We start from the raw sequence: 23,693 nt of genomic DNA, 5'->3' as shown, positions 1-23,693 counted from the left end.
TTTGATACTCTTCACTGTTAAAGCGCGATCTTGCACCTCATGAACGCGCTCCGGACTGTTCCCGTGACTAGGCGCGTCCCTGACACCATGCGACCTTTGGGTGTCGAAAGAAAGCATGTAGCTTCCTAAAAAGATGCAGCAACTTCGCTTGTAATGAGAGGCACACCGCGCAGGCGTGGCTTTGTGTGTGAACTTCTTTTTTTCTCCCCGATGAGCTAGTCGACGCACCTGCGCATGCGTGAGAAAACCCCTGGTTGAATGAAGGTGCTTTGACATCTGAGAAGCTTTGACTCACGGGAGGATCCCATCCGTACTTGTTGGGTAAGGCAAGGTAAGGCATACAGTAAAACAAAATGGGACAGAGTTTGATCCCCCCCCCAAAGTTTAGTAATTGTATTTTTGCTGCATTTTATTGTCAATTCATGAAAAAAAACATCTCCCCCAAATAAACAAGTGAGTTATAGGCCAAAACAAACATACAAAGGGAGCATGTAGTATTGGTGGCCATAGGCTGTTGTTGGTTTGTTGAGGTATGACTATCTTTTAAAAGTCTAAATGACAGGGTGTCATTGGGATGAGCACAAAGTGTGTGGGGATGCTCACTGAGCTCAGTGAACTTTAAAAAAACAAGCTAATGGATGGAACAACTCAAAGTTATTAGTCAATGGAATGTGCTCTCTAAAATATGCCAAAGTTTTATGGTGATACACACCATGCTGTGTTGGCGTTTCATTATTTTAAATAGCTTGGCTTGAATTTTTATTTTGTGATTTGATGTATCACTATCTAAATTGAACCTAAAACTATCTAATTTTGTGTCCAGGGTGCAATTGTTTTTCTTTGACTCTTAAGTGTTTGCTGAATGTACCCCCTCCACTTAAAAAGGGTCCAAACAGGATGTGTTAAAGACTTTGTTGAGACTTTTTTTTCCTCAAAACTGTTTGGACTCTATTATGATTAAATGTCTCATCAATACTTCAGATTTTATTTGAGCACTTAAGTGATTCTGTTATTTTAAATCACAGTATATATTTCTTTGTTAAAGATTAATAATACTTTCTTTAACTGTATACACTTTGGTAAACATACATATCAGGAAATTTAGATGAATAACAAACTGTGGGAAAAGTAATTTTCAGAAAATGGCAGATTTCATGTTATGAACTAAATGTCACCTCTCTGTTGTGAGAAGTGTAGTGATGATGTGAAACTGAAAGACTCAGCTCACACACTTTAGATTGATCTAGTTTGGGGGACCTGGGAAAAATGATTTGATTGGTGACCTAATTATCACTAAAGCTGAATTATCACTAAACATAAAACTACACTATAGTTTTATGTTTAGTGATAATTCAGAATATATCAGTGGAAATAAAATGGGCCAGAGTTCAATTTAAAGTATATATTGAAAAGTAGAAGGTTTTACAGATTACACAATTATCAAGTGTGGCAAAGACACAGTTCAGTTACAGAATATCCATTTTACATATCAGTGAGATGACTTATAGTATAGTATGAGGAAGGTATATTTGAATTTCAAACATGTATTCAAGCCGAGAAAATCATTGAGTTTTACCTCATTTACAATTATGTCAAGATACCAATCAAAACAAAATAAAAAGGGCACAAATAAAACAACAAGGACAGGTCAGGATGATTCTCAGAACAATGGCACACTGCCGAAAGCGCTTTGAGATCATTGTCTTAATTTGTCCAAGAGAAACAAGAGTGTCAATCTTGAGAGACTGTTGTAAATTATTCCACATTTTTGGAGCAAAAAAAACTAAATGCGGAGTAAACCCGTGGGACTTGAAGTAACAGACAGAGCGAGTGTGGTAGGGTCCGGTGGTTCAGTTTAGCAGAGATGTTATAGAAAATAGTGTATGATAGTGTATGTCCAATAAGGGATTATATTAGAGCACATTCTATTGAAGTTAAATTCATTATTTGTGTGAGTGTACCTGGCCAATAAAGCTTATTGTAATTCTAACATGATGAGCAACACAATTATACAAACCCAAACCATGTCACAGTCACAAGATTGCAATATAAATATGATACATGTATCTTTTGCAAAATACTCTCTAATAATTTTGTAGATTACACTTTTCACTTTTAACATGTTTGCCATTTGCTTGTAAAACCTGTCCTTAGTAGGGGTAGATAAGAACTTGAACGAATTAAGCCTAGTAGGCTACAACTCCAGATGGATACAAGGTGGCTTATCAAGTCAAAAACTTTGACCTCATGGTGTGTGAGCTCTGTTTTAAGCTAATAAGTAACATGAACGATTGGGCACATGTCCAAAGGTCCAGAAGTCCAGTTGAGATAAACACTGATGAGGTGTAAATAGCCTACCGCTTGTTTAATGACTTTCCCTTGCAACTGCCCCTACAAGTTTATTTTTCATTATCCTTGCCTCATAGTTTAATTAAATCGAGAACAGATATGCCATCGCTTTCAGAGTCAACATGTGAAAATAATAGCGCTGGTGAAATAATTCGGCTATCAATATGCCTACATGTCGTACATTTTGCACATACCCCTACAGGAGCTGAACGTGATGTTTATTGGAAACGATTATTGACTTAGTTTGGCAAAGAACCGCTCTGTTACTACACAACAGCATTATTCTGCTTTTGTTACTATATTAAGCACGCACATTGAAGGCAGAGGTGCGCATGCGCTAAAATGCGGTAACGGGGGACAAGCAAGACCACACTGTGCGCATGCGTCCAGCGTGCCTATCAGATGAGAACAGAAACGTCTGGAAACATATCCAGAGGAGGCGACAGCTGCTGCTCGATCACTTCGGTGCGTCTCTGCACCGTGTTCGGGAGTGTTTGGAGAAACGTCCTCCCGGTGTCTGCTGAAGTCGTCCTGATGTGGAGCTCTTTACAGTTTAAATTCTAATAAACCTATGGGAGTACAATTCCTATTTTGGTGGATCGACTAAACACCAAAACCAAAAATTTCCTCTTCACACACCTGGATTATTTTGGGAACTGGACCGCCAGGCGAAAGTGCCCCCCGTAATTTCAAACGCCTTTTTGACACGGGATGATAACTGGAGTGATATATGAAAAAAAAACCTTCCTTCTCGTGGAATAATATGTGTCTGTCAGTCCACAGTTCCCAATAAAGACACGCCGTCTGGGCATTACAACAACGTCAAAATGTGGATTTATTTCATGTGGGTGTCAGAAATTGCATATTCTCACAAGAAGCAGCCTTTGTCGCTAGGCAACGTTAGTAAAACAGGATAAAGCTCGAATATGAGCATGTTATCCTCAGGTGGTATGAAGCGAAAGACCGTCCATTGAAAACAATGCCTTCTTTTTAAATGTTGTCAGAAAGACTCACAAACAAGTTAAAATCGTCTTTCCTTTGTGTAACGCCATTTTGTGTGACATTACAATGCGAACGTTGTCGTCAGCCATTTTGCCTCTTCTTTCAGTCTCTGGAGAGACCGGAGGGCCAGATAAGAAAATGAATAAAATAATGATACTCAAAGGACTTTAAGTTGTATTTGCGCTTTTCTATTAGATTAAACTAAACACAAACGAACTCACCAGCTGTCCCGCGGTGTTTGGGTGTAGTTAACGTCCCGTTAGCATTCAAGATCCGCATAACGGTCGAAAAACACCAACTTTTAAAGTTGTTTTAATCTGTTTTGCTATTCGAGTTCATTTAGATCAGTTTTGTCGAATAACCTCAATTTTAACTGCAGGCTATGTATGTCATGCAATTTAAACCCTTCTTAAAGCGTGTCTTTTAAGTGTAGCCAGTGTACGTTGGTCGTGGCTTCATAAGAGAAGAAATACAAAAACATGTTTGATTCTTAAGCAACCAGTTTGGTCCTTTTTACTTACAAAAAAGTCGTAAATAAATAATCATTAATCTTATTGCTCACTGCTCATAGTGTACACATAATGAGCCTCTGTTCAGTCGACCATCATCCATGTTCACTTTGGAAAGGGGCTACAACGCCCCTAGGCCCCCATTACATTTTGTGAACAAAGCTACAATCTCTTCCAGACACATTTACTCACAGTCACACATCGTCCCTATTTCTAAAACAACACCCAGAGCTTTGGTTGGCTGAGTTCATGACGTGACTAACACAAGAGGTACACGGTTTAACCATGTGTAGCCTACATTTGAAAGGTTTAACCGATAACTGAAGCCATATGAATTCCTGTCTCTCAAACTTCATAAAGAGAGTTATGTAAGGCAGGATGGGTCATGTTACAACCATTTGCTACACAAAGGGGCAATGGTTGTTGGGTAACCTTTTGTAAAATTGAGATTAAACACTTTTATTTTCACACATTGGATGTTGACATCAAAACCACAATAATCCTTTTAATGAAAAAATATGACATTATTAAAACAAGAGCATGCATTTTGATGTAGGCCCTATCCTTTATAGGATTTACATATTTGTGCCAATAAAAATAGTATAAAATCCCAGATCGGCTAGCTCTGATGGGCCTTCCCTTGTGCTTGTGGTCTTCTTATACGCTCCCTTTTAACAAAGTCTGTATAGTCCTCTTCATCCTGTGTGCACACAATAAGTATGAAAGATGAAATACACAAGAGATAATGCAACAGTTTAGAGAATAGTCATAACCAAAGTTAATACATGCAGTGTCTGAGTACTCAATGTTATAGGCATAATCATAATTAACATACATTGTATGATTACAAACATTTTTTTAGTGTATGCCCGTTGAATATTTTGTCAAACATATTTAGATGCACGATAGACTTCATTAAAGTTTTAAGGTCAAAGTCAGATTTACTGAAGTGTCAGTGGTGAGTAGTGCAAGAGATGCTGAAACAAACATGATAATCAATTTATTTTAACAGATGGAGTAATTTACATGAGGTAGATTTTTGTCCTATTGTAAAGTTCTGTTTTATCTCAGAATAGACATAATCTTATTTTCAAATCCAATAAACACTAATGCTACTTTTTCCTGGCACTGTATTAAGACTTTACTTTGCTTTATATGAAACAGAACTATTTAACCAGGCTCACTAAGTGTAAAGAAAAGTAGGCTCAGTGCTCTGAATCAGAGAATACTTTGACCTGAATCTGTCTCGGGGATCTTAAACCTCCTCCACCTGGGACACAAGTTGGAGAATTCTGGCTCATCTTGGGACCCGGTCTAATGAACCCTTTGCTATTCTGCCCCAGTTTTGGTCTCCCGACGGACAGAAAGTGCTCTCAGGCCCCTTTTGCTGCTTCCAGGGAGACTCACTGACCTGTGAGGTTGTTGAATCCAGCAGATCCATGGTGGGGATTAGACAGCTGGCCTCTCCCAGGAAACACATCAGGATTTGGAGCACGTCAGCCCAGCGTCCAACAGTCAGCATCAGGACCATCAATCCACCGAGTCGCACCACCACTGTGTTCAGGACAGCCTGGCTGCCGGGTAAACGGTTCTTCTCCTCTGCAGGAACAAAAATGCAACATTTATGAAAATGTTTCCAATTTATGACAGGTCAATAGAGGTGTCAAATCATCAGGATGCTCAAATGAATGATGAATGACTTGGTGGTCAGACGAGACCAGACGAGGCTTCAAACTGATGAATTAGTTATTTTCCTCAGGCTGGAGAGATGTCTACAATATCACACGTTTGATTGATTAGAGTCTAATGAGCATTGCAGCATCTTTGAAATGAAAGATGGTATCACTTAGAGATGTTATAAACCGATACCAGTTCAATAAATACCTCCTATGTCATCGAAATAGCATCTGGTATCAGCATGCAGGTCTACTAGCCCTGAAAGAGAATCAAGTTTATTCACGTAGCCTATAAAGGCCTACTTTATTATGTATTTTAATGCATGTCAAGAGCACATCAAAATTAAAAAAGTAAAGAAAGTGGTTCTGGCAGAGTGTAACTTTAGTCGTAGCTACACTGAATCAACCTGTTTCACATTCAATCTAATGTATATTTCTTTAATGGTACTGATAGTTCATGGATTCACACTTTTAGGTGTCACATTTGGTATGGGGAAGGAAGCACTGCAACATCTCTCTAAAAGTGGCATGTTTCTCACCCTGCATGTACACAACCAGAAGCGTGTAGCAGATGGTGAGGGGCGTCCAAAACCTGAGGGCCTCTGAAGCAGAGAGGAAGTGCTTATTAATGGTTGCTATGGCGGCCACCACAGCCACAGAGAAGGTAATGATAATGGCTCTGCACAGCATGGGCAGCAGACAGCGGCCTGATGTCAGGAGCCCGATGCAGATGCCGCAGTATCGCTGTGAGCTGTGGAGTGTATACAGAGCCAGGACATGGCGCAGCAGCAGAGTGGCCTGTCTGGCCAAGAACCAGCTGAGTGCTGCTGCCAGGAGCAAACATAGCCAGCGCTGGGCCGCCCCCTCGTGGAGGAAGTACAAACTGCAACTCAGCGCACAGCCAACAGAGAACTGGCTTTGGACTAACAGCTGCTGGAGAAAATGCCCTGACTCCTGAGGAATGAAGGAGCAAATATACATAAGTTATTGAAAAAATTAAAACAGATGAGTGGCGTTTTTTAAATGGTGATTTGACAAGTCTTTATGACATGAAACATGATTTACTGCTGCTAGTGTAATCTATTTTCTCATTGCAATATATTTTTCTACACTTTTTTAACTATGCAATATATGTTGTTTTACTTAGATGCCCATCTGCTTTGTTACTGTGGATGCTTGAATGTCGTCCACTTTAAAATGACAATAAAGACTTTATATTCAATGTGGTATCAATTTAGAAATTAAGTAGCAGAAAGGAGCAAACTAGTATGAGCGCAAGGCATATTTTTATTGAATAATGGGTTTCTTACTGGTCCAGCTGTGACCCATCCAGAGATTCCTCGAAGACAAAATTCTAGTACCACCAGGGACGCAACACGAGAGCCAATTACAGCCAGCAGCCCGGTCACAAGGAGGAAGTGTAGCATCCTTGAAAGTCCAGCTTTGGGTTTCCTTTGAGGACTAGGTGTCTTCTTGCTTGATTCTTTATCATTTTTGTCACTCCAGCTGTGGGTTACGGAGAGAACAATCTAAACAGGCTACAAGGATCAAAAACCTAAATGGTGATATTTTAGTTAAATTTAGTTAAATATGGGAAACTTGATATTATGCTAGCTGGTAGATACATTTAAAGGTAACTTACTCACCTCGTCTCTTCTAGAAATAAGTGCACTCTCAGTAAGGAGCATAGTACAGAGATCCCACATGCACCTACCAGCCCTGCAGGTCACAGGATAGACATTTGCCATAACACACTATAGACACCTATACAGTTCAGAAACCTCCTTAAGTAGTGTGATGTCAAAAAAGAAATGAAAGAGGAGCTCACCTTGAAGTAAACTATCCACTGGGTTGATATCTAGAGTCAACCACTCCGGTATGAAGTAGGAGGTGGGTATGAATGAGGTGATAAAAGAAAACATCGTGTTACCTCTGACCTAGCAGAGGAAAATATCAAAAGATGTTGTCTAATAAACGCAAAAAAAATATACTAAGGAACCATATTTTGTGTAATTCCAGACCAGGTTACATTAACGTAGAGTATCGGCTCGCCTCTCCAGTTTATCTTTATTGCCTCAGCGTTGAGCTTTGCTCATGCAGCAGCCTGTTCTGTGTTTCGTACCAAAGGTCATCTGTGTGTCTGTGGAACAGAGGCCCTCAGCGGCCTGAATCACAACAAGATAATAGCAGTTACTGCGACATGGGAAATACTTGGCTACACTTGGCCGGCTTTCAAATGGTCTGCAGAGTAGAGCAAAGGACAAGGACGACCTTCTTTCATTAATCTTTTTGAAAAATGAAGTCTTGACCCCCAAACAATATTCAACTCAAGTATGTTTATGTTGACTAAGACTGCAGAGGTTTGTATAATCTTTGTTTTCTTCAATATTTAAGACAGAATCAGAAACTCAGGCAACAGAAGGACCTTTCAGGGAAAATATCAAGTGAGCAACATCTTCTCCCGGACAGTCAGGCATGTAATAGATGAAATACAGTGACACAGAAGTGGCAGTAATAGATTTACATCAGATATATGGAAGATAATTGTAGTCTATGCCAACATGTGGCCAACAAATAAAATGTTAATAATTAATTTAACCAAACCAGTTCTTCTGGTGCTGACTGCGGAGGGTGATGACGTTTAACCATGTAGTCGACTAAACACACAAGTCCCAGTGCAAAAACAAACATTTCTAATGCTTAAAAAAAGTGTTTTTTTATTGCCATTAACTTATTTTTCAAATAGTAAATCACACATTATCAGCAGTAAAAGTGAAAACAGTTCTTTTGTTACAACATATAGACTTACATTTGACACATAACCATGCAGATGAGAATTAGCACTGACTGGATATAAGATGTTTTTTTTCTTTCAAAGCATGATGACCTAACTTCAGACATCCATATAGAGGTAAAACACCTCAAAGAACATACAGACAAACTCCCCACAAAGAGACATAACGGACGTATTTACAGCTAAGAGAAATCACAGCTGAGGGTTACACAGAGACGTAGGAGCTGCTGGTGGTTGATATTTGAATTTACAGCCAGTATTGTTAAACTGCTAGATTCCAATTTCCCTGGGATTTTATTGTCAAAGTAAAAGTTTGATCATTGTGTTTCACATACATAGATCTGCACTGAAAGCAGTTAAAGGCAATACAGGACAATAGAACAACCACACTCATGTTAAAGTGAATGTCATGTCATCAAATAACAGGCAGGCAGCACACAGTCTAACCCTGAACACTGACTGCAGCATTATGTACACACCTAATGAACCCGTTCCACATCTCCTTTTTGTTGATTTCATGTGTTCAACTAAAATGTGTTTGGCTGACTGTTGACTCATGATGTGTTGGATTATGAGTGAAGCCGTAGCACCAGCTTGCTCCTGCAGAGTGAGACCTACGTTTTTTGGGCTCTCTCTTCCACGTAAAGCTGCATCTGTCAAAGACGGAGAACAACAGATAAACATCAACATGATGATCTAAAAAAGGACAATAAAACCTCAACTCATTTAGGTCTCAAATCCCCCCCCCCTTTTTAATGTGTCAATGGATTTGTTTGAGATGTTACTACGTACTTTGACGATGTCAGATGTCATGGTCTTCAGAGGGATGAGTCTGGGCTCCTGCATGTGGACCTCCTGCTCATCGGCAACAATCCAGGGGAAATCCTGTCATGAGAAATGCACAAATGTGGCCCATCACATGTAAAGAATGACTCAGTTTGTACACACTGCTGTGCTTTGTAAGTTCCAGAAGGAGTACATCTAAAGTGATTGTGTAGATTTGCAGAGTTTTAAATCCTCACCTTGATGACTTGGACCTTCTCCATGTTGCGTGTAGCAGCATCTCTGGTATGCACAAGTACTGAAAAGGAACACCCTGGAGCAAAGAAACATCAGGTCACAAATAAGTCTCTGATGGGTGTCTGTTACCACTAATACATCATGTATGTGTCGTCATATTTTCTTAAAAACAAAACCATTGTCACAACAATGTTCTGACTTTCTTCTAACTGTGTTTTGTTTTCTCAGCTGTGGTCGCTCAAAGAACAAATCAACTCCCTTTCTATTGTTCAATAAGAAGTGATGGTCCTTCTTTTCATAATTACTCTACATGCTTATGATGGATTCTGTGCAGAATCACGACAGGAATTAGATTTTTTTTTTTGAAGTCCTCTTTAGGAATATAACGTGATTGGTGGAAGAAACTACATCTCTGTCATCCGTGTATGTGAAATACCTGGAGGGTTATTATTTAAGACAGCATCACAGACACTGATCTTCAGGATGAATGCCCTCAGCAGCTGCTCCACGTGTGACAACAGTGTGTCTGAGCTGGAACAACAATGACAAAAACATGCCGTTACTGACCATGATGTCCCTGACAATGAGTCAAGACATAAGAATGTCACATATAGACATTTCTAATTTAAAGAAAGGAGAAAAGGAAGAAGGGAAAACCTGATGGACAGTAGTGTAGGCTGGGAAATCTCAAACACAAATCTCTCTACTGGATGATGCTCTTTGTCCATGATCACCACAACCACCTTCTCTGCATCGTTCTGGGAGGGACATCGAGGATTTTAGCAAAGAGTGACGACCCCTGTTATATAAAGTAACCTCAGCACAAATATCTCATCATGTCTTACCTTTTCAATGAGCGGCTTTATACAATAAAGCGTATCTTGGATGTACTGATTAAGCTCTGGGTGACATGACATCTGGAGATAAAACCATTAAAAAAAGTCCAGTATTAGAATCATAAGCAAAACTTATGTTACTACTGTTTGTATTACACATAAATCGACTTCTACCTGCACAGGCACATTGTATTTCTTCCTCTTCTGGAATATTCCTGAGGGATACACTTCGCGGACATACAGGATGAGATGAATGGCGACCTCCAGGAACTCACACAGGATGTCAGCAACCACTAGAGAAGAGAAATCAACTCAATAATAAGACATCTTGTGCATTCAAGTGGTTCTTGTGTTATGAGAGAGTCCAACCAAACTCAATGCAAATATCCCGTGATTAAGTGTTAACGTATTAGCTCAACCATGAAAAACAACCACAGTATATTTACAGAAAATAAACCACATGTTGAGGTTATGCTAAGCCGAAAAGACCAGCATGTATTATTAATGTATCACACACAGTTAATGATCATCTACAGAGAAGCAGAGTTAACATCAACTGGATTTATTGAGGGATTAGACAGACAGTCGTGATTTTGTTTTTCTTACCTTGTCCAAAATTCAGGTCTTGCCTTGTTAGAGTTGTCATATTTTCTCTTTCCCAAACCTTCAAATGAAACAAATATCTATGTTAGCTGGCTAACGTTAACTCAAGCGATCGTTAGCTCATGTTAACAGACTCGACTTTTTAGTATCTATTTATCATTTTGTCACAGTTTAAGTCGAGGATGTCAGTCAGATGTGAAGGGAGGAGTAAAATATCCGTTTTTATAAAGACTTATGACAGCTGAAATAAATATAGAGGCCCCATTTAAAACGGAGTAAGGATATTTCTAATTACGAAAGCCTGATTCGCGCCTTACAATGACGTCATTGGTTTGTTTACAAGAGTGCTTGGGTCCACTAGTGATGACGTTACTTGGCGACTGCAAAAGTGAGTAACTATTCGTTTCTGGACATAGTAATGTTAATTCTGGGACCAAGGTATGTTTTCTTTCAGTGTATTTCTTCTGTACAGTCCCATGTATTGATTCCACCCTCGTAAAAGTGAATGACGCAGCAACACAAGCAGTTTATAGTTAAATGACAACTAGCTACAGGATTACACAGGCTGTGAGACTTTAAAATAGCAAAGTTGGACTATTACATTTTATTATACAGACAAGTCAACCTATAAAGTGAGTTTCTCCTGCAAGTAAACTCTTAAATACCTGAAATCAATAATTACTTTATTTTGTTCCAGCCTGATTCATTTTATTTTCAAACCAATTGTTTGTTTCCCCTCTGGTTACATTTCACAGAAATCCAAAACATGTCCTGGACACACTTTCTGCAAACTGTGCTTTCCAAACGCAACGCAAGTTAGCAGAACCAGTGTTGACATGTAGGATAAGTATCACATTTATTGATTTTCCACCAATAAACCTCTGTCATTTACATGTTGGTTATACTTTTGCATTTCACTTTTACACTAAATACAGTAAAGAAAAAAACGCATATATACCTAGAAATGATATGAAGTGTAAACTTCAATATAGTAGATGGCTTTTATTATTATGAAGCCATTTTAATGGATGAGCAGTGTGCTGTGTGGACACTTATTATTGTTGTAAGATGGTGAAAGACAGTTGGACTAATCTCTCCGAATAGTCAAGCAACAATTTAATGTTATGTTGTCATTATACTGTTTATGTGTTTTGAAGATGAAAGCATTTTGAAAAGATATCAACCAAACCGAAAACTATACATGTTTTTACAGAATTATTGGCAAGAAGGTTAATCTGTGCAAGGAATGTCTATTGATGTTTTGGGAAATTGGGAGCATAAAAAAAAACAAAAAAACATTAATATCAATTCACAAATAGGAAACATAAAAAAAAAGTAGCAGAATATTAGATGATATTATGTTTGAAGGCACTGAATATGTTGCTTCCTACATTCAGGGAGACCTGTTGATTGATGCAGCAGAGAAAAGGGAGCGATGTGGGTATGACACGTTTGTACCCTTGCTGACTAAGCTGGAAACCTTTCCGCCTCAGACAATCTGTTTCCGGCTTTTGTATTCATTGTGTCCTCTGTGTGTAGAGTCTGACGTCAAATTCAAAGAGGAAGATAAATGTACCTGACCTTACTGCTAAATCAAAAAGTTTGCGGCTCATAAAATTAAATGGAAGAGTATATACTGGGGGTTTTTGCCAGGGCTTTACAGTAATGGTTTTTTACTTTCAGGTAGCCTTCCTTTTTATTTCCTCGCTGGTGTGGTTTATTTTTCCCTCCAGTTGGCATGGACACTGTTCTTTTCCTTTTCATGAGAGTGTGCACTGGGCTCTGTGCCACAAAGAACAACTCAGGTGTGATATTTCCACCCTGCCTACTTTTATCCCATAACTTTTTATTGTTTCCAGTCATTCTGCTGATTCTTCTGCCTTTAGTCCTAATCCCCGGTAACCTGGCACATTACAATCTATTCAACACAAACATTTTGTGAGGACTGATTATGATTTAAAGGATAAATTAAATATAAAGGCTTCATTTTAGTTTTTTTTTAACCTCAGCAAATCCCATAAAAGACAAAAACAAACAACGCGTTAACTTAATCTCAATAATTGTTAACATATTCTGTCAGTGACAGGTACATTTTTCAGTTTTTACTGAAGCTGTAACGTTTTTTAAATGCCTCCTATATATAAAGGTTTTATCTTAACTAAAGGCTCACTGACTTCTGGGTCCGCCTGTTCAAAAGTAATCCAACAGATGAATCCACAGCTATCATTAAGAATGAATCTTTTTATCGGGTTGTTATAAAGAAAATAACGAATTTGGATACATATCATTTTGATCCAAGATCCAGCAGGGGGCTGGAGTCAGACTGGACTACGGGGGAATGTTTTATTTTTTTTAATCAAAATAGGTCAAACAATGCAATTATTTTACAAGGTAGTTTATATTTAAAAAACTGTTTTAAATATATTTTGCACTAGAATAGTTTTTTTCTTCACTGACAAAGTGGATAAGGTAAAAACAAATTGCACCAAATAACATCAAGAACAAAGTATTTAATGTTAGGTGACTGTTAAGATCTTTTCAGTTTGTGTGGATTTGGCGCCCCCTGTGGACAAAGTATGCAACGTAACGTCCCCTTTAAAGCACTGTTAATCCGGTTTTGGTAATCTTTAAAAGTCTGTGTCTGAATCAGTTTGATCTGATTCGATTCTTCTGTGAACAACAGGGATAAAAGTGAGCTGGATACGTGATTCTGTGTAAAAGAGAAAAGGTCGATCCAACTGAAGAAACTGTGTATTTGTTCAGGACTATTCTCAACAGCGCAGACTGTTTAGTACTAAAGAGGCAACATGGTGTATCATGTTATGACTCAAAAATAATATTAGCCTCATTTTATTAATGTAAGGCTGTTTTTTCCCACTAGGGGGCATTCAAGGTCTGAAACTAGCCCAGACAAACACAGCCCTCATGTAGCTTCAGTATATCAAGTCTGCATGAGACTCTGAAATAGTTCTCCTGTCCTTTCGACCCCGTGGGTCTCATACTTGATGACTGGTGAGTGTAACCACTGCACACGCCCTTGGCATGGACGTCCTCAGCCTGTGGCCAAACAACGATGAATTTATGGTGCGGTTCAAAACTGACCCACAAAAACAGATTCTTGAAGGCAGCAAAAGGGGGCCAAAGTGAGGGTGAGAGAGGGATGTTTAACATACGGGAATATTTAGTCTGCTTTACAATTTTTGTGAAAGGACCGTTTGAAGAGGATGGAAGTCCTCAAGTGAAATACGTCTTCAGTGAAAAGACGCTCTGACACAGGACCAGGCTTGGTGTCATCCCTGACATCATCACAACTCTGTCTATTTCTGTACTCCTTTGTCTCTTCACTGTTTGTTTCTTCAGATCACAATCTCCTCTCTTTCTCTCCATATTTGGACTCTGTTTATCTTGTCTTTCTCAACTCCTCTCTCCCTCTTTCTACTATCCTCCTTATCGGAAAAAAAAAACAAAAAAAAAACACTCCTTCGCCCAGAGATCTGTCATTAATCTTCACTTGATCCAGACTGAACCTTGTTTCTGCCAACTCTCCCAACATGTGCCAAGTATGCTGCAACAGAAGGTAGCCACATCATGAAAAAGAAGACTTTATTGTTCTGTCTTTCAGAAGCTGATTTTCTCATCAGATTAAATTAGGATCTTTCTGTTGGATTATAAATTAGCTGCACACAACCTCCAGTCAGTCTCTTTATTGAAAGTATTTCTGTTCAATTTATAATCCAAGTAAATTGAATATCTTTGGCTTTATATGCTTATATTGTCTGACGAGCTATTTCATCTCACTGGGTAGCCTTTTATATCAGAGCTTTTTTTTTTACCTTTCTTTTCTTTTTTGTCCCTAAACGTCTGAATAAGCGACTCTTACTTGTTAAAGTTCTGAGAAACAGAGTGATTGGGAATAGATTTACTGGAGTGATAAAGCTTTTTGATCATCACCCACAAGAACAAACCTGCTTTGTCAAAGTCAGAATTTCATTTTTAAGGCATCTTATTCATTTCATCTCTTCACATATTAAGAAACAGATTATTACTTAACAAAGTTTCACTGTTTTATAGTGCAATAATGTGTTCCCACAGACAGAACAAAGACAGTACATTGTTCATATTTTCCTCTGTGGTATATTTCTGTTACATCTCAAAGGAGGTATTTGACTTGTACGTTACAAATATATATCAACGTGTGATTCTTCTCTTTCCTCGGGCGAGTCTCTCATTTCATGTACACTGCAAAAAACTTGAATCTTAGCAAGAAAATCATCTAATTTCATTTCATCTCACACTTATTCTAAGACATATTTACCTGACAGGTGCAAACAAACATCAATCAAACCTTTATTTCTTCTCTGAAGGACATTTAGGTTTTCCTCATTTCCAAGATTACAAGAACAATAAAACAAGAAAAACACTGAGATCCATTCAAAACAGTTACAACTAGAAACAAAGTGGTTAGGAATGACATTTCTAAACTCTGCAAGAGAGGGAAGAACTCAAATCTTTAGAATTTGCTGGAGGGCGTTCCATGAAATCAGGGTGTTAAAAGAAAATGCAGTTTTATGAAGTTCAGCAAAAAGCAAAGAGACTTTAAGAAGGAGCCAATCAGAAGAAGGAGTCATATAGGTACCTTAATTCCACTCCGACAGGTCTGTAAGGTCGAAGTTTTGCAATCAGGGCCTTGAAAATATATAAAAAACAATGCTTGTTGCGCCTCTCTTCAACCGAACAATGTCATGAAAAAAATAAAAATCTAAACAGTGAAGAGCATCTCAGATTGAAGAAAATGTTACTCTGTGAGCGTCTTGAAAGGAAATGTCTGTTTCTAAATTAAGAAGTTTATCCTATTTCAAGATACTCAACAACTCTGTCTTATTGGTAGATTTATTTAGCTTATTACAAGAAATTAAGAACTTATTTTCTGCTTTTAATATCATGAAATAAGATGTGTTATTTTGTGTGTGTTTTTACAGTTATATTTCTTGGGTCAGTTTTGCCTTTATTAGACAGACCAGCTGAAGAGAGGCAGGAGATGTTGGGAGCAGAGAGAGGGGGACGACATGAAGCAAAGGGCTGAGGTCGGATTCGAACCTTAATGTCGCTGCGAAGAGGACTATAGCCTCTGTACATGGAGCAGGCAACATAACCGCTAGGGTAGCTGCTCCCCACTTTTCAGATAAATGTGGCTCATAAAAAGTGAAATTGAGATGTTGTTGTTCTTGGAATAACACAAGTACACTTGCTAAGAATCACGTTTTTGAAATGCGTAGTGCAATTTGGTCATAATTGCTTTTTAGCACAATAATCTGTGAACTCTAGGGTAAAAGCTTTATTCTAAGGCAGTTGCATTAGAATTGGATGCCTTTTAAATACATGGTCTTCTCAAACTGAGAAAATAAAGTCAATGTTTTCTTTGTACCTGCTTGTTTTAGTAAAGCTGTACTGGTTTATGATACATTCAGTCTATTTCTGGCTCAATGACACTTGAGTTGCTAAATTAGAATCCCATGTTTCTTCATCTTGAGTAAACAAATCTTAAATCTTTTCTTTCTCACAGATACCTGTGCTGTTTTAGTCTCTAGGCTCTTTGACACTAAAGAGTTCTCTGTTTTAACGAGTCATGTTTTCCCTGTTTTATTGCTTTTTTCTTTGTTTTTCAGAGCTGCCTTTGTGCATCACAGGACTTCAGTTGATTAGGAGTTAATTTCACGGCATGTAAAAACCAGGAGGGGGGGGGCTCGTTGTAAACGCTGTCTGCAGCCTGAGCTCATGTCTGAGACGGCAGCCTAAAATACATACATGGAGGGAAGGGAACGAGGCAAAGCAGGAGGAGGAGAGACTGGGGTCGACTGGAAAGGGGGCGTAAGAGAAACGGGGCTGGGGGATGGATGGATGGATGGATGGTTGCAGGGAGGAAGGGAGGAAAGGAGGAAAGGAAGGACACCTGGAAGGCCTGTCTGGGGCAAAATGCCTGCAAAAACAAAACAGCATTACGCCTGTTTTTTCTATCTGCAGAGAGAAAGTGATGGCGAGAGAGAAAAAGGAAAGAAAGAAAACACGATAAGAAAGCGGGAATGTGGAGGGTAAATACAAAGAAGGGGAGGGGGCTTTTTGGAGGCACATCAAGAATTTGCCTTTTAAGGGGTACGGTCTCACTCTTCCAAGCCTTGTGAGCTTTTCGTAGCAGCCGTAACACTCGAGGGAGAAGAAATAAACAACAGCAAAGAGGCTGTGAAGAATAAAAACACGTGCAAAGTTAATAATTTTCACACTTCATTACGCAACATGAAAGATACACAGGGCGTCTTTGTGCTTCAAAATCCAGGCAGAAATCAAGAATCCATCTGACATTCCTTCATTTAGCTTCTCCTATCCTTTGTTATATGTTAGGTTAGCACTCTGCACTGAAAGAGACCTTGTTCCTTGAATGCAACACACAGGCGTCTGCATTGTAAACAAGGGAAGACTCAGGCTCAGTCCTCTCTGAATCACTGGTTCACGCAGCATCCCATCGGCTGCCGTCACTGTTTGGTTTTCTTGGTTGTTTTCTAGACAATATCGGCCATGTGTTTCCCCCGAGCCGAGGAGAGACGACGGCCTGTATCTGGGAGCAGGAAGCTGACTAAGGAGGAGAGGGGGGTGAGAACAGAGAGGTGATTGTATATGTGAGTGAGGCGAGAGGTAGAGGGTAGAAGCAAGAGGAAGAGGAGGACGGGACAGATGTGTCCTGGGGATGGTTAGGTTTTGAAAGAAGAAGAAACAGGATGGGGAGATGACTCCTTGAGCCGTTCAGTCTGGGAAATAGGGATGCATAGAGTTTCAAAGAAAATCAAACAAGAAATGGAGTTTCCTCAGAAAGTTTGGGTGTCTACTGTGTGTGTGTGAAACAAAGGAGATTAGCGAGAGGGGGTGGAGGCAGAAAAATGGGGAGTCCACATGTGACTGGTCTGACTCAGAGAGAGAGAGGTGTTTTTAAAGGGTGTATATAGAAAGGGGGGTGGTGGGGGGGGGGCAGTGCGACTATGCAGAGTGTATCCTTCCCTCTGTCCCTGTAACCGGACTGAACGAGAGCCAGGAAAAGGGGAAGGGCCTCCCTCTCCTCCTCTCTCCAGCTGACAAAAACAGCTGCCCAGGAGAACTGGCTGGAGAGCGTTTTAGAGGAGCTCGAGGGAGAGAGGAGGAGGGAGGACAGAGAGGGAGAGAGGAGGATTTAAAAAAAAAAAAAAAAAAGTCCCCAGAGTTCAGGACCCGTTTCACCTTTATGGGTTGCGTCCTGAGCTCGGACTGGTGTGGGGAGGAAGAGGTGCTGCCGGTGGTCAGGAGCTCGTCTCTGAAGACAAGGAGCCTGGAGAGGAGGGAGAGCGTCAGGATGAGGCTGACCAAGGTGAGTGTGTGTGTGCAGTGTTCACATGAGTGTAATGAAGTGAGAGAGAAACATGTTCACTATAATATCTGGACATGCAAGTGTTCATATGCACTTTCTCTGGCATAGAGGCTGCCCATGCATGTTTATAGTCATGGTGTTTGACTTCTCATCACCACACTGAAGATAGTTAGAGTGACTTTGCCATCTTCTGTCTTTGAATCCAGGTAGTTATTGATTAAGCACATAATACCATTTTGCCAATCTTCTAATACACAGGTTTGTACAAGAACGTTTGTGATAGAACTCAATTGATATTTTCTGGCATACTGCATGATGTATCACTTTACGTGGCCTCAGAGTTTCTCTGCGTTCTTCACGAGTTTATAACGCAGATAGGTCATCGAAGGGTTAATTTGGAACGTCTCCAGTTTCTCTCGTTGCAGTTTGTTTACAGGTCTCGTTGCAGCAGCTGTTTCCCTAGAAATATGTCCTCGTGCAGCAAATTTGCAACGGCAAACATGTTTTAATAGGAAACGTAATGTGGACCTTGACCATATGACAAGATGAGGAATTGTTGGTTACCATGCCAACTGCCCAGTCACAGAAATGTTGACATTGAGTGTCTCAGTAAAATGTTTGTTTGACAACATTTCAGTTTATTTTCATAGAAAATTGGCAATCTTGTGTTACTCACAACTTTGTATTTGAGTAACACTTAATTACTAAAAAGTCAGATGTGACTTGAGACAATAGATTTGTTTTTTATTAACCTCTCACTGACTTTGTTATTTTTCTGTAAACATAATCCAAGTAGCAATTGTGTTGTCACCACTGCGTGAGTTATCTGGAATCAGATTCGTATTCAACAAGTCATTTCTTGGAGTGCATCAGTGTTTATGTAGTCACAAAGCTTTGGTCAAAAACCTGTTTTTGGTTTGGTTGTTTTTTTTGTGGTTGCTGGGATAGCTTTGGGAAGTCTAATTTATTTTTAAAGGCCTTGAGTGATGTCACTTGAGTCAATGTCAGTTGTTGACAAATTGAATTTACATTTTTTTTGGAGGTGTATTGGAGGTACGAATTTAGCTTTTTAGAGTTTTTTATCTGCTTAATGACTATCTGTTCTAGGCAGTCTACCTATATCACATCACATTAGGGGTGTAGCATCACGACGCGAACATCTGCACAGATTCAGAGACAGAAAATAATCCATGGCTGCATACTGACGTAACTTGACAGGTTTTCGGCTGTAGCTGGATTTATTTATTTTGGTTTGACATTGATTTCTAACGTACTTTCTGGTTTTTCTTTAGCAGAAAATGTTTAATTATTTGAAAGCAATCCTGCAAATCTCCAAGAATAAATGCTTGTTATATTAATGGTAATTGTTCAGCTGTAAATCTAAAGTCATTCTGTATTTAGCATTGCCACATTTTACTTCACATCTTAGTTGATGAGCAGACACACCAACATGGCTGGGTATTTTTAACAGTTTTTTTTTTTTTTGGTTGAAACAACAGGATGTTTTGCATTTTGCGTGCAGGACTTTGAAGTCCAAGAAGTGATTGTTTGTTGAATTCTTACAAGAAGTGTGTGTGGGTGTGTTTGTCTTTTCTTTGGCCTTGGTTTGAAAGACAGTGTGGATGACGATGGCATCTAGGAGCTGAGGTCACATCTGTGCACACACAATGGCTCTGCTGTGATGCCCTCTGCACTATACTGGAGCATTACCATAATGGTAACAGGCTGGCGGGCTGCAGTGATCTTAAAGTGCTATTCAAGAGAACAGAGAGAACCTTGAAGCAGCTTACATCACTCTGGATTACACACAGACTGAAAAATGTGTCCTTTTTATCCAGATGTTGGACTTATTTTTTTTTTCATGTGCATGCATCTCATCCTTTAATTTCACTTGATTCAGCGTGTGTGAGTGTGTTTGTGCGTTTGTGTGTACATACTTTGTTGCACCACAATCCCAGTGGCTCCATCTCACATGCTAAGCAGCGTGGGAATGAGGAGCCCTCTGGATTACGTCATCCAGCAGTGACTGACCCCGCTACAGGGGTGTGGGAACTGCTATGATCCCAGAGATTACACCGACAGAGGACATGATGTCTCATCTGTCTATTTGTGATCTTCTTTTATTAGCTTGTTGTTCACTTCTTGTTTGTATCATTTCATGCTCGTCTCTCTCGTAGATCCCCAGACAATCATATGTCTGTGAAAAAGGTAAATATCAGTGAGAGCCTGCCCAGAATGTGAGCTGGCTCTCAATATTTTAAGAGCCAAACACCGTGCACATACAGTACATACCATGTCCGACTCGTGCCAAGTACTAACTGGAAATATTTGGCAACAGAAAAGGATCTTCCACGTGTTCTGCTCTCACAGTGATTACATAATTGAAATGCTGTTACGCACAGAACAGAATGTTTTAGTTATCGGTTTTGACTTCTTATATCGTACAGTTTTTCATACAAACATTAGTTCAATATTTTTATAGTAATATCACACAGTGTATAAAGTGTTGTATTAGATACAGTAGTGAGGAGATACACCTCTTAGCAGTTTGCAGGCTGGGGTTGATTCTATAGACTACCTGTGACCTGCATTCTGTCTAATGGCCAGCAGGGGGCGACTCCACTGGATGCAAAAACAAGTCAGATTAAGTCCACACACAGGCAGGTTTTTTTTAAACTGAGATTTTCCTCCTCCGTTTCAAAAAATAATCCCGTCCACAAACTAAATTCTCAAAAACATCATCGTTAACATGAAAACGCAGAACGCACTTTTACGGCTGTAATGAGCCTTAACATGCTAAAAATGTTCTCGCCCTTCCTCTGCAATGACCATTTCATTTGACAAAGGTGTCCATCCAGGCGTCTCTGCACGTCAACACAGTGTGGGAGAGTAACTTTGGATGCGTGTGTAAGTATATAAAAAATCCAGTTAGCAGCGTTAACACCTGCACTAATTTGGTTACGTCTGCCATCGCACTAAATCACTGACATCATGTGAACAAAAGTGACAGCGTTGCACGATGACGTCAAACGGAGGAGAAACTACACAGAAACATATTAAACAGAATTTCTGAAAATCTTTGCCCTTGAAGGAGTTTTCCAAAAGGTGAGTTTTCAGTGACCTAAAACGCAGTTTGCGTACCAAAGGCCGGACCTTTCCAAAATATCCGCCTACATGTAGACATGTGGAGTCTACCAGAATGTGACACAACCTTTCACTTGCCTTAGTAAACATTTTCCTAGTGACTCTCATTACTCAAATATAGCAACTAATTGGATTGTTCTTGGCTTTTTATGGTTCGATATACTTTTCACTTAAAAAATCACTTAAATAAACCTTAATCACACACCTGCATGAATCATGAATAGCTTTCGATCGAGGGTTGAGTACCAATGAATAATATTTTTGAAACCATTTTCTTAAGAAGAGAAGATATCCTATGGTTCTCTTTAAAGTGGTGTATAATTAATTTAAGACCAATTAAACCAGTGAAATGCCATGATATGAAGCTGTGGTTAAACCCTCTCATAAGGTCATTGTTTGAACTCTGTGTGTGTGCTGTGATCACACACGGTCCATATTGGCGTTGAAAGTTAAATATCTTCATATCTTGGCGGACACTAAGATAAATGTGTATTTAATCCGCCTACATACACAGCCAAGAGTTCAAGTCTGACACTCATTAATGGAGTCCCTTGGCAGATACGTTTTCATATGAAACCTATTCTCTCGAAGTCTCCATCGCCAAAGAACAGCAGGTTCTTTTTAGCCAGGCTGCACTCTAGAGGTAAAAATGTCAGAGCCAGTCAGTCAGTAAGTCATCACTCTATAGCCAAGACTCTTTTTTTGACTTACGGATGGATTATCATTAAATTCAGTACGACGGAGGTGTAGAGAGAAAAAATCATAAAGACTGTTGTGATTTCCAGACAACCATAAGGTTCACATTTTGTCGTTTTAATCGAAATATCTCAACAACTAAAGATTCACATGTATTTGGTGCAGACAATCAGGCCCCTTTGGTGATGCTTTAAGTTTTCATTCATCACCAGAATTAATTCAATTTTTTTTTTTCAACTAAAATTGGGTTTTATGACTATTTTTTGCAAAAGTTGAAGCAGTCTGATCATCCAGCGGTTCTTTTTCTCTGGTGCCAACCTGAGACAGAATTTTCAATATGGCGACCACCTTCGATGGGCTTCAAATCTACACTTGAGAAACCAATTGATGGTGTCACCAAGTCTACGTCCATGGTTTGTACAGTCTATGATCTGCTTATGATTTTGCAAATATTTAGCTTTTTTTTGTTTCTTGCAAAAAAAGCAAATATTACATTACCTCTAGTGTAGCTAGTCAATAATCAGCTTAGTGATTACATATCTGGGCCAAGACTTTGTCTTCTTTCTGCTGGCCATTGTTTACTGTCTGACTGTAACTTTAGATTTGAGCATGGAGGAGGTGTTCAGATGGAGTTGATGTCTTTTTGCAGATTGATCTGTCATAGTGAGCATGTTACAGTTAAGATGTTAACTAACTGAAAGCATCGTTCTTCCGAAGCACAGAGCCACGAGCACGTCTGTATAGGCTTAGTTTTAATAAGTTCTGGGCTGATATGTTGAGCTCCTTTTCTGTTATGTAATGCAGCTTTGTTTCTGTTCTTCTGGGTCATCCTGACTGTTCAGTAAGTGTTGTGGCTCCAAAGACCGCCAAGCTCACTGGTGGTAAACTACACTGCTTGTATTCTGGAAAGTTCATTTTTATTCCTTCACCCTGCTGTTTGTCACCGCCGAGGATGAAAAGGATGTTTTTGAGTCTAGAAATACATGAAACCCTGGCGTTATTTGCATGACAGTGGTTTTGCATGTATTTTGTATTTATCTTGCATCCCTGTCATTTCTCATGGGCAACAAAGTTTAGATTGGTCGTGACAAATACTGAAGCCTCAACCACAGGCATTCACTACAAACACACACCCAGCACAGGAAGGAACAGTGACTGGTTAGGGTTAAAAATAGACCCATCCTCCCAGCATCCACATTAGAAAACAAAAGACATACCGGTAGACAGTCCAACACAATGCAATACAGAAAACATAAAATTCCTATAGAAACACCAGACTCAGAGGGGGTCATGCAGCAGATTTCTGATGCTAGAAAACAGCAAATTACCCAAAACTGTGAGGACTTGATTGTTATTGTGAATCACAGATGAAAGCTGATCGGGGGCAAAGTGAAACATGTAAACCATTTCCTCCCTCAACGTGAAATATTTTCTTTTCTTAAGCTCAGAAATGCAGAGAGCTCAAAGGTTGTTCAGGTTTTGGAAACGTGTCTCTGAGATTGAGAAACATTGGCTGACAGAAACCATTTTGATCGTTCTCATCGGCACAATAAATGAACATGTGCTTGTTTGTGTCATCCATGTTTCGCCCTCTCTTCCCACAGCTTTCTTCAACAGCTGCACCATATCAGTCGCTGGTGTCGGGCTGTCTTACACAATCCTTCGTCAAGCCGC

The 23,693-nt window shown here is 39.5% G+C and overlaps 3 protein-coding genes and 1 long non-coding RNA gene across 8 annotated transcripts in view; 2 read left to right on the top strand and 2 right to left on the bottom strand.

Moving 5' to 3' along the window:
• The first annotated feature begins 83 nt into the window (after positions 1 to 83).
• On the top strand, positions 84 to 5,892 carry LOC132989677 (uncharacterized). The gene is made up of 2 exons (XR_009675933.1): positions 84 to 331; positions 5,204 to 5,892. It is a non-coding gene; the product is annotated as an uncharacterized LOC132989677 (long non-coding RNA).
• Positions 4,353 to 7,626, bottom strand: tmem82 (transmembrane protein 82). 2 transcript variants are annotated; one of them, XM_061057428.1, is made up of 7 exons: positions 7,365 to 7,626; positions 7,183 to 7,255; positions 6,847 to 7,042; positions 6,076 to 6,490; positions 5,745 to 5,795; positions 5,272 to 5,459; positions 4,353 to 4,560 (listed from the first exon to the last, which is right to left on the bottom strand). In XM_061057428.1, the coding sequence occupies exons 1-7, from the start codon at positions 7,456 to 7,458 to the stop codon at positions 4,480 to 4,482; spliced, it is 1,098 nt and encodes a 365-aa protein (XP_060913411.1). In that variant the 5' UTR covers positions 7,459 to 7,626; the 3' UTR covers positions 4,353 to 4,479. The 2 variants fall into 2 exon arrangements, with proteins under 2 accessions (XP_060913411.1, XP_060913412.1); XM_061057429.1 differs by lacking the exon at positions 7,365 to 7,626 and having other exon boundaries at positions 7,179 to 7,261.
• Positions 7,627 to 8,433: 807 nt separating this feature from the next.
• On the bottom strand, positions 8,434 to 11,132 carry mad2l2 (mitotic arrest deficient 2 like 2). The gene is made up of 8 exons (XM_061057430.1): positions 10,793 to 11,132; positions 10,361 to 10,479; positions 10,196 to 10,267; positions 10,008 to 10,108; positions 9,787 to 9,881; positions 9,353 to 9,426; positions 9,123 to 9,215; positions 8,434 to 8,983 (listed from the first exon to the last, which is right to left on the bottom strand). Exons 1-8 carry the CDS (start codon positions 10,830 to 10,832, stop codon positions 8,945 to 8,947), a joined length of 633 nt encoding a protein of 210 aa, XP_060913413.1. The 5' UTR covers positions 10,833 to 11,132; the 3' UTR covers positions 8,434 to 8,944.
• Positions 11,133 to 17,838: 6,706 nt separating this feature from the next.
• The window catches only part of tns2a (tensin 2a), a 57,518-nt gene continuing 51,663 nt past the window's right edge, over positions 17,839 to 23,693 (top strand). For all 4 annotated transcript variants that reach the window (XM_061058357.1, XM_061058354.1, XM_061058356.1 and 1 more), the window contains exon 1: positions 17,839 to 18,179. In XM_061058357.1, coding sequence (XP_060914340.1) covers positions 18,057 to 18,179 — 123 coding nt within the window. In that variant the 5' untranslated portion in view covers positions 17,839 to 18,056. The remainder of the gene's footprint in view (positions 18,180 to 23,693) is intronic.

The sequence above is a fragment of the Labrus mixtus genome, chromosome 15 (genome assembly GCF_963584025.1).
Source record: "Labrus mixtus chromosome 15, fLabMix1.1, whole genome shotgun sequence".
Classification (NCBI taxonomy): domain Eukaryota; kingdom Metazoa; phylum Chordata; class Actinopteri; order Labriformes; family Labridae; genus Labrus; species Labrus mixtus.
The sequence above is the reverse complement of the archived record's forward strand: the minus strand, read 5'-3'. Positions and strand labels throughout refer to the sequence as shown.

What these genes read in the sequence shown, in the direction of transcription:
- tmem82 (XM_061057428.1), bottom strand. Translation starts at nt 7,458, where the DNA reads ATGTTTTCTTTTATCACCTCATTCATACCCACCTCCTACTTCATACCG. An exon ending in TCTGGTTGTGTACATGCAGG is followed by an intron (nt 5,796 to 6,075) that starts GTGAGAAACATG and finishes ATTCTCTTTCAG; the next exon opens with GGCTAGTAGACCTGCATGCT. An exon ending in CTATTTCGATGACATAGGAG is followed by an intron (nt 5,460 to 5,744) that starts GTATTTATTGAA and finishes TTGTTCCTGCAG; the next exon opens with AGGAGAAGAACCGTTTACCC.
- mad2l2 (XM_061057430.1), bottom strand. Translation starts at nt 10,832, where the DNA reads ATGACAACTCTAACAAGGCAAGACCTGAATTTTGGACAAG. An exon ending in AGACCTGAATTTTGGACAAG is followed by an intron (nt 10,480 to 10,792) that starts GTAAGAAAAACA and finishes TCTCTTCTCTAG; the next exon opens with TGGTTGCTGACATCCTGTGT. An exon ending in AATACAATGTGCCTGTGCAG is followed by an intron (nt 10,268 to 10,360) that starts GTAGAAGTCGAT and finishes TTTTATCTCCAG; the next exon opens with ATGTCATGTCACCCAGAGCT.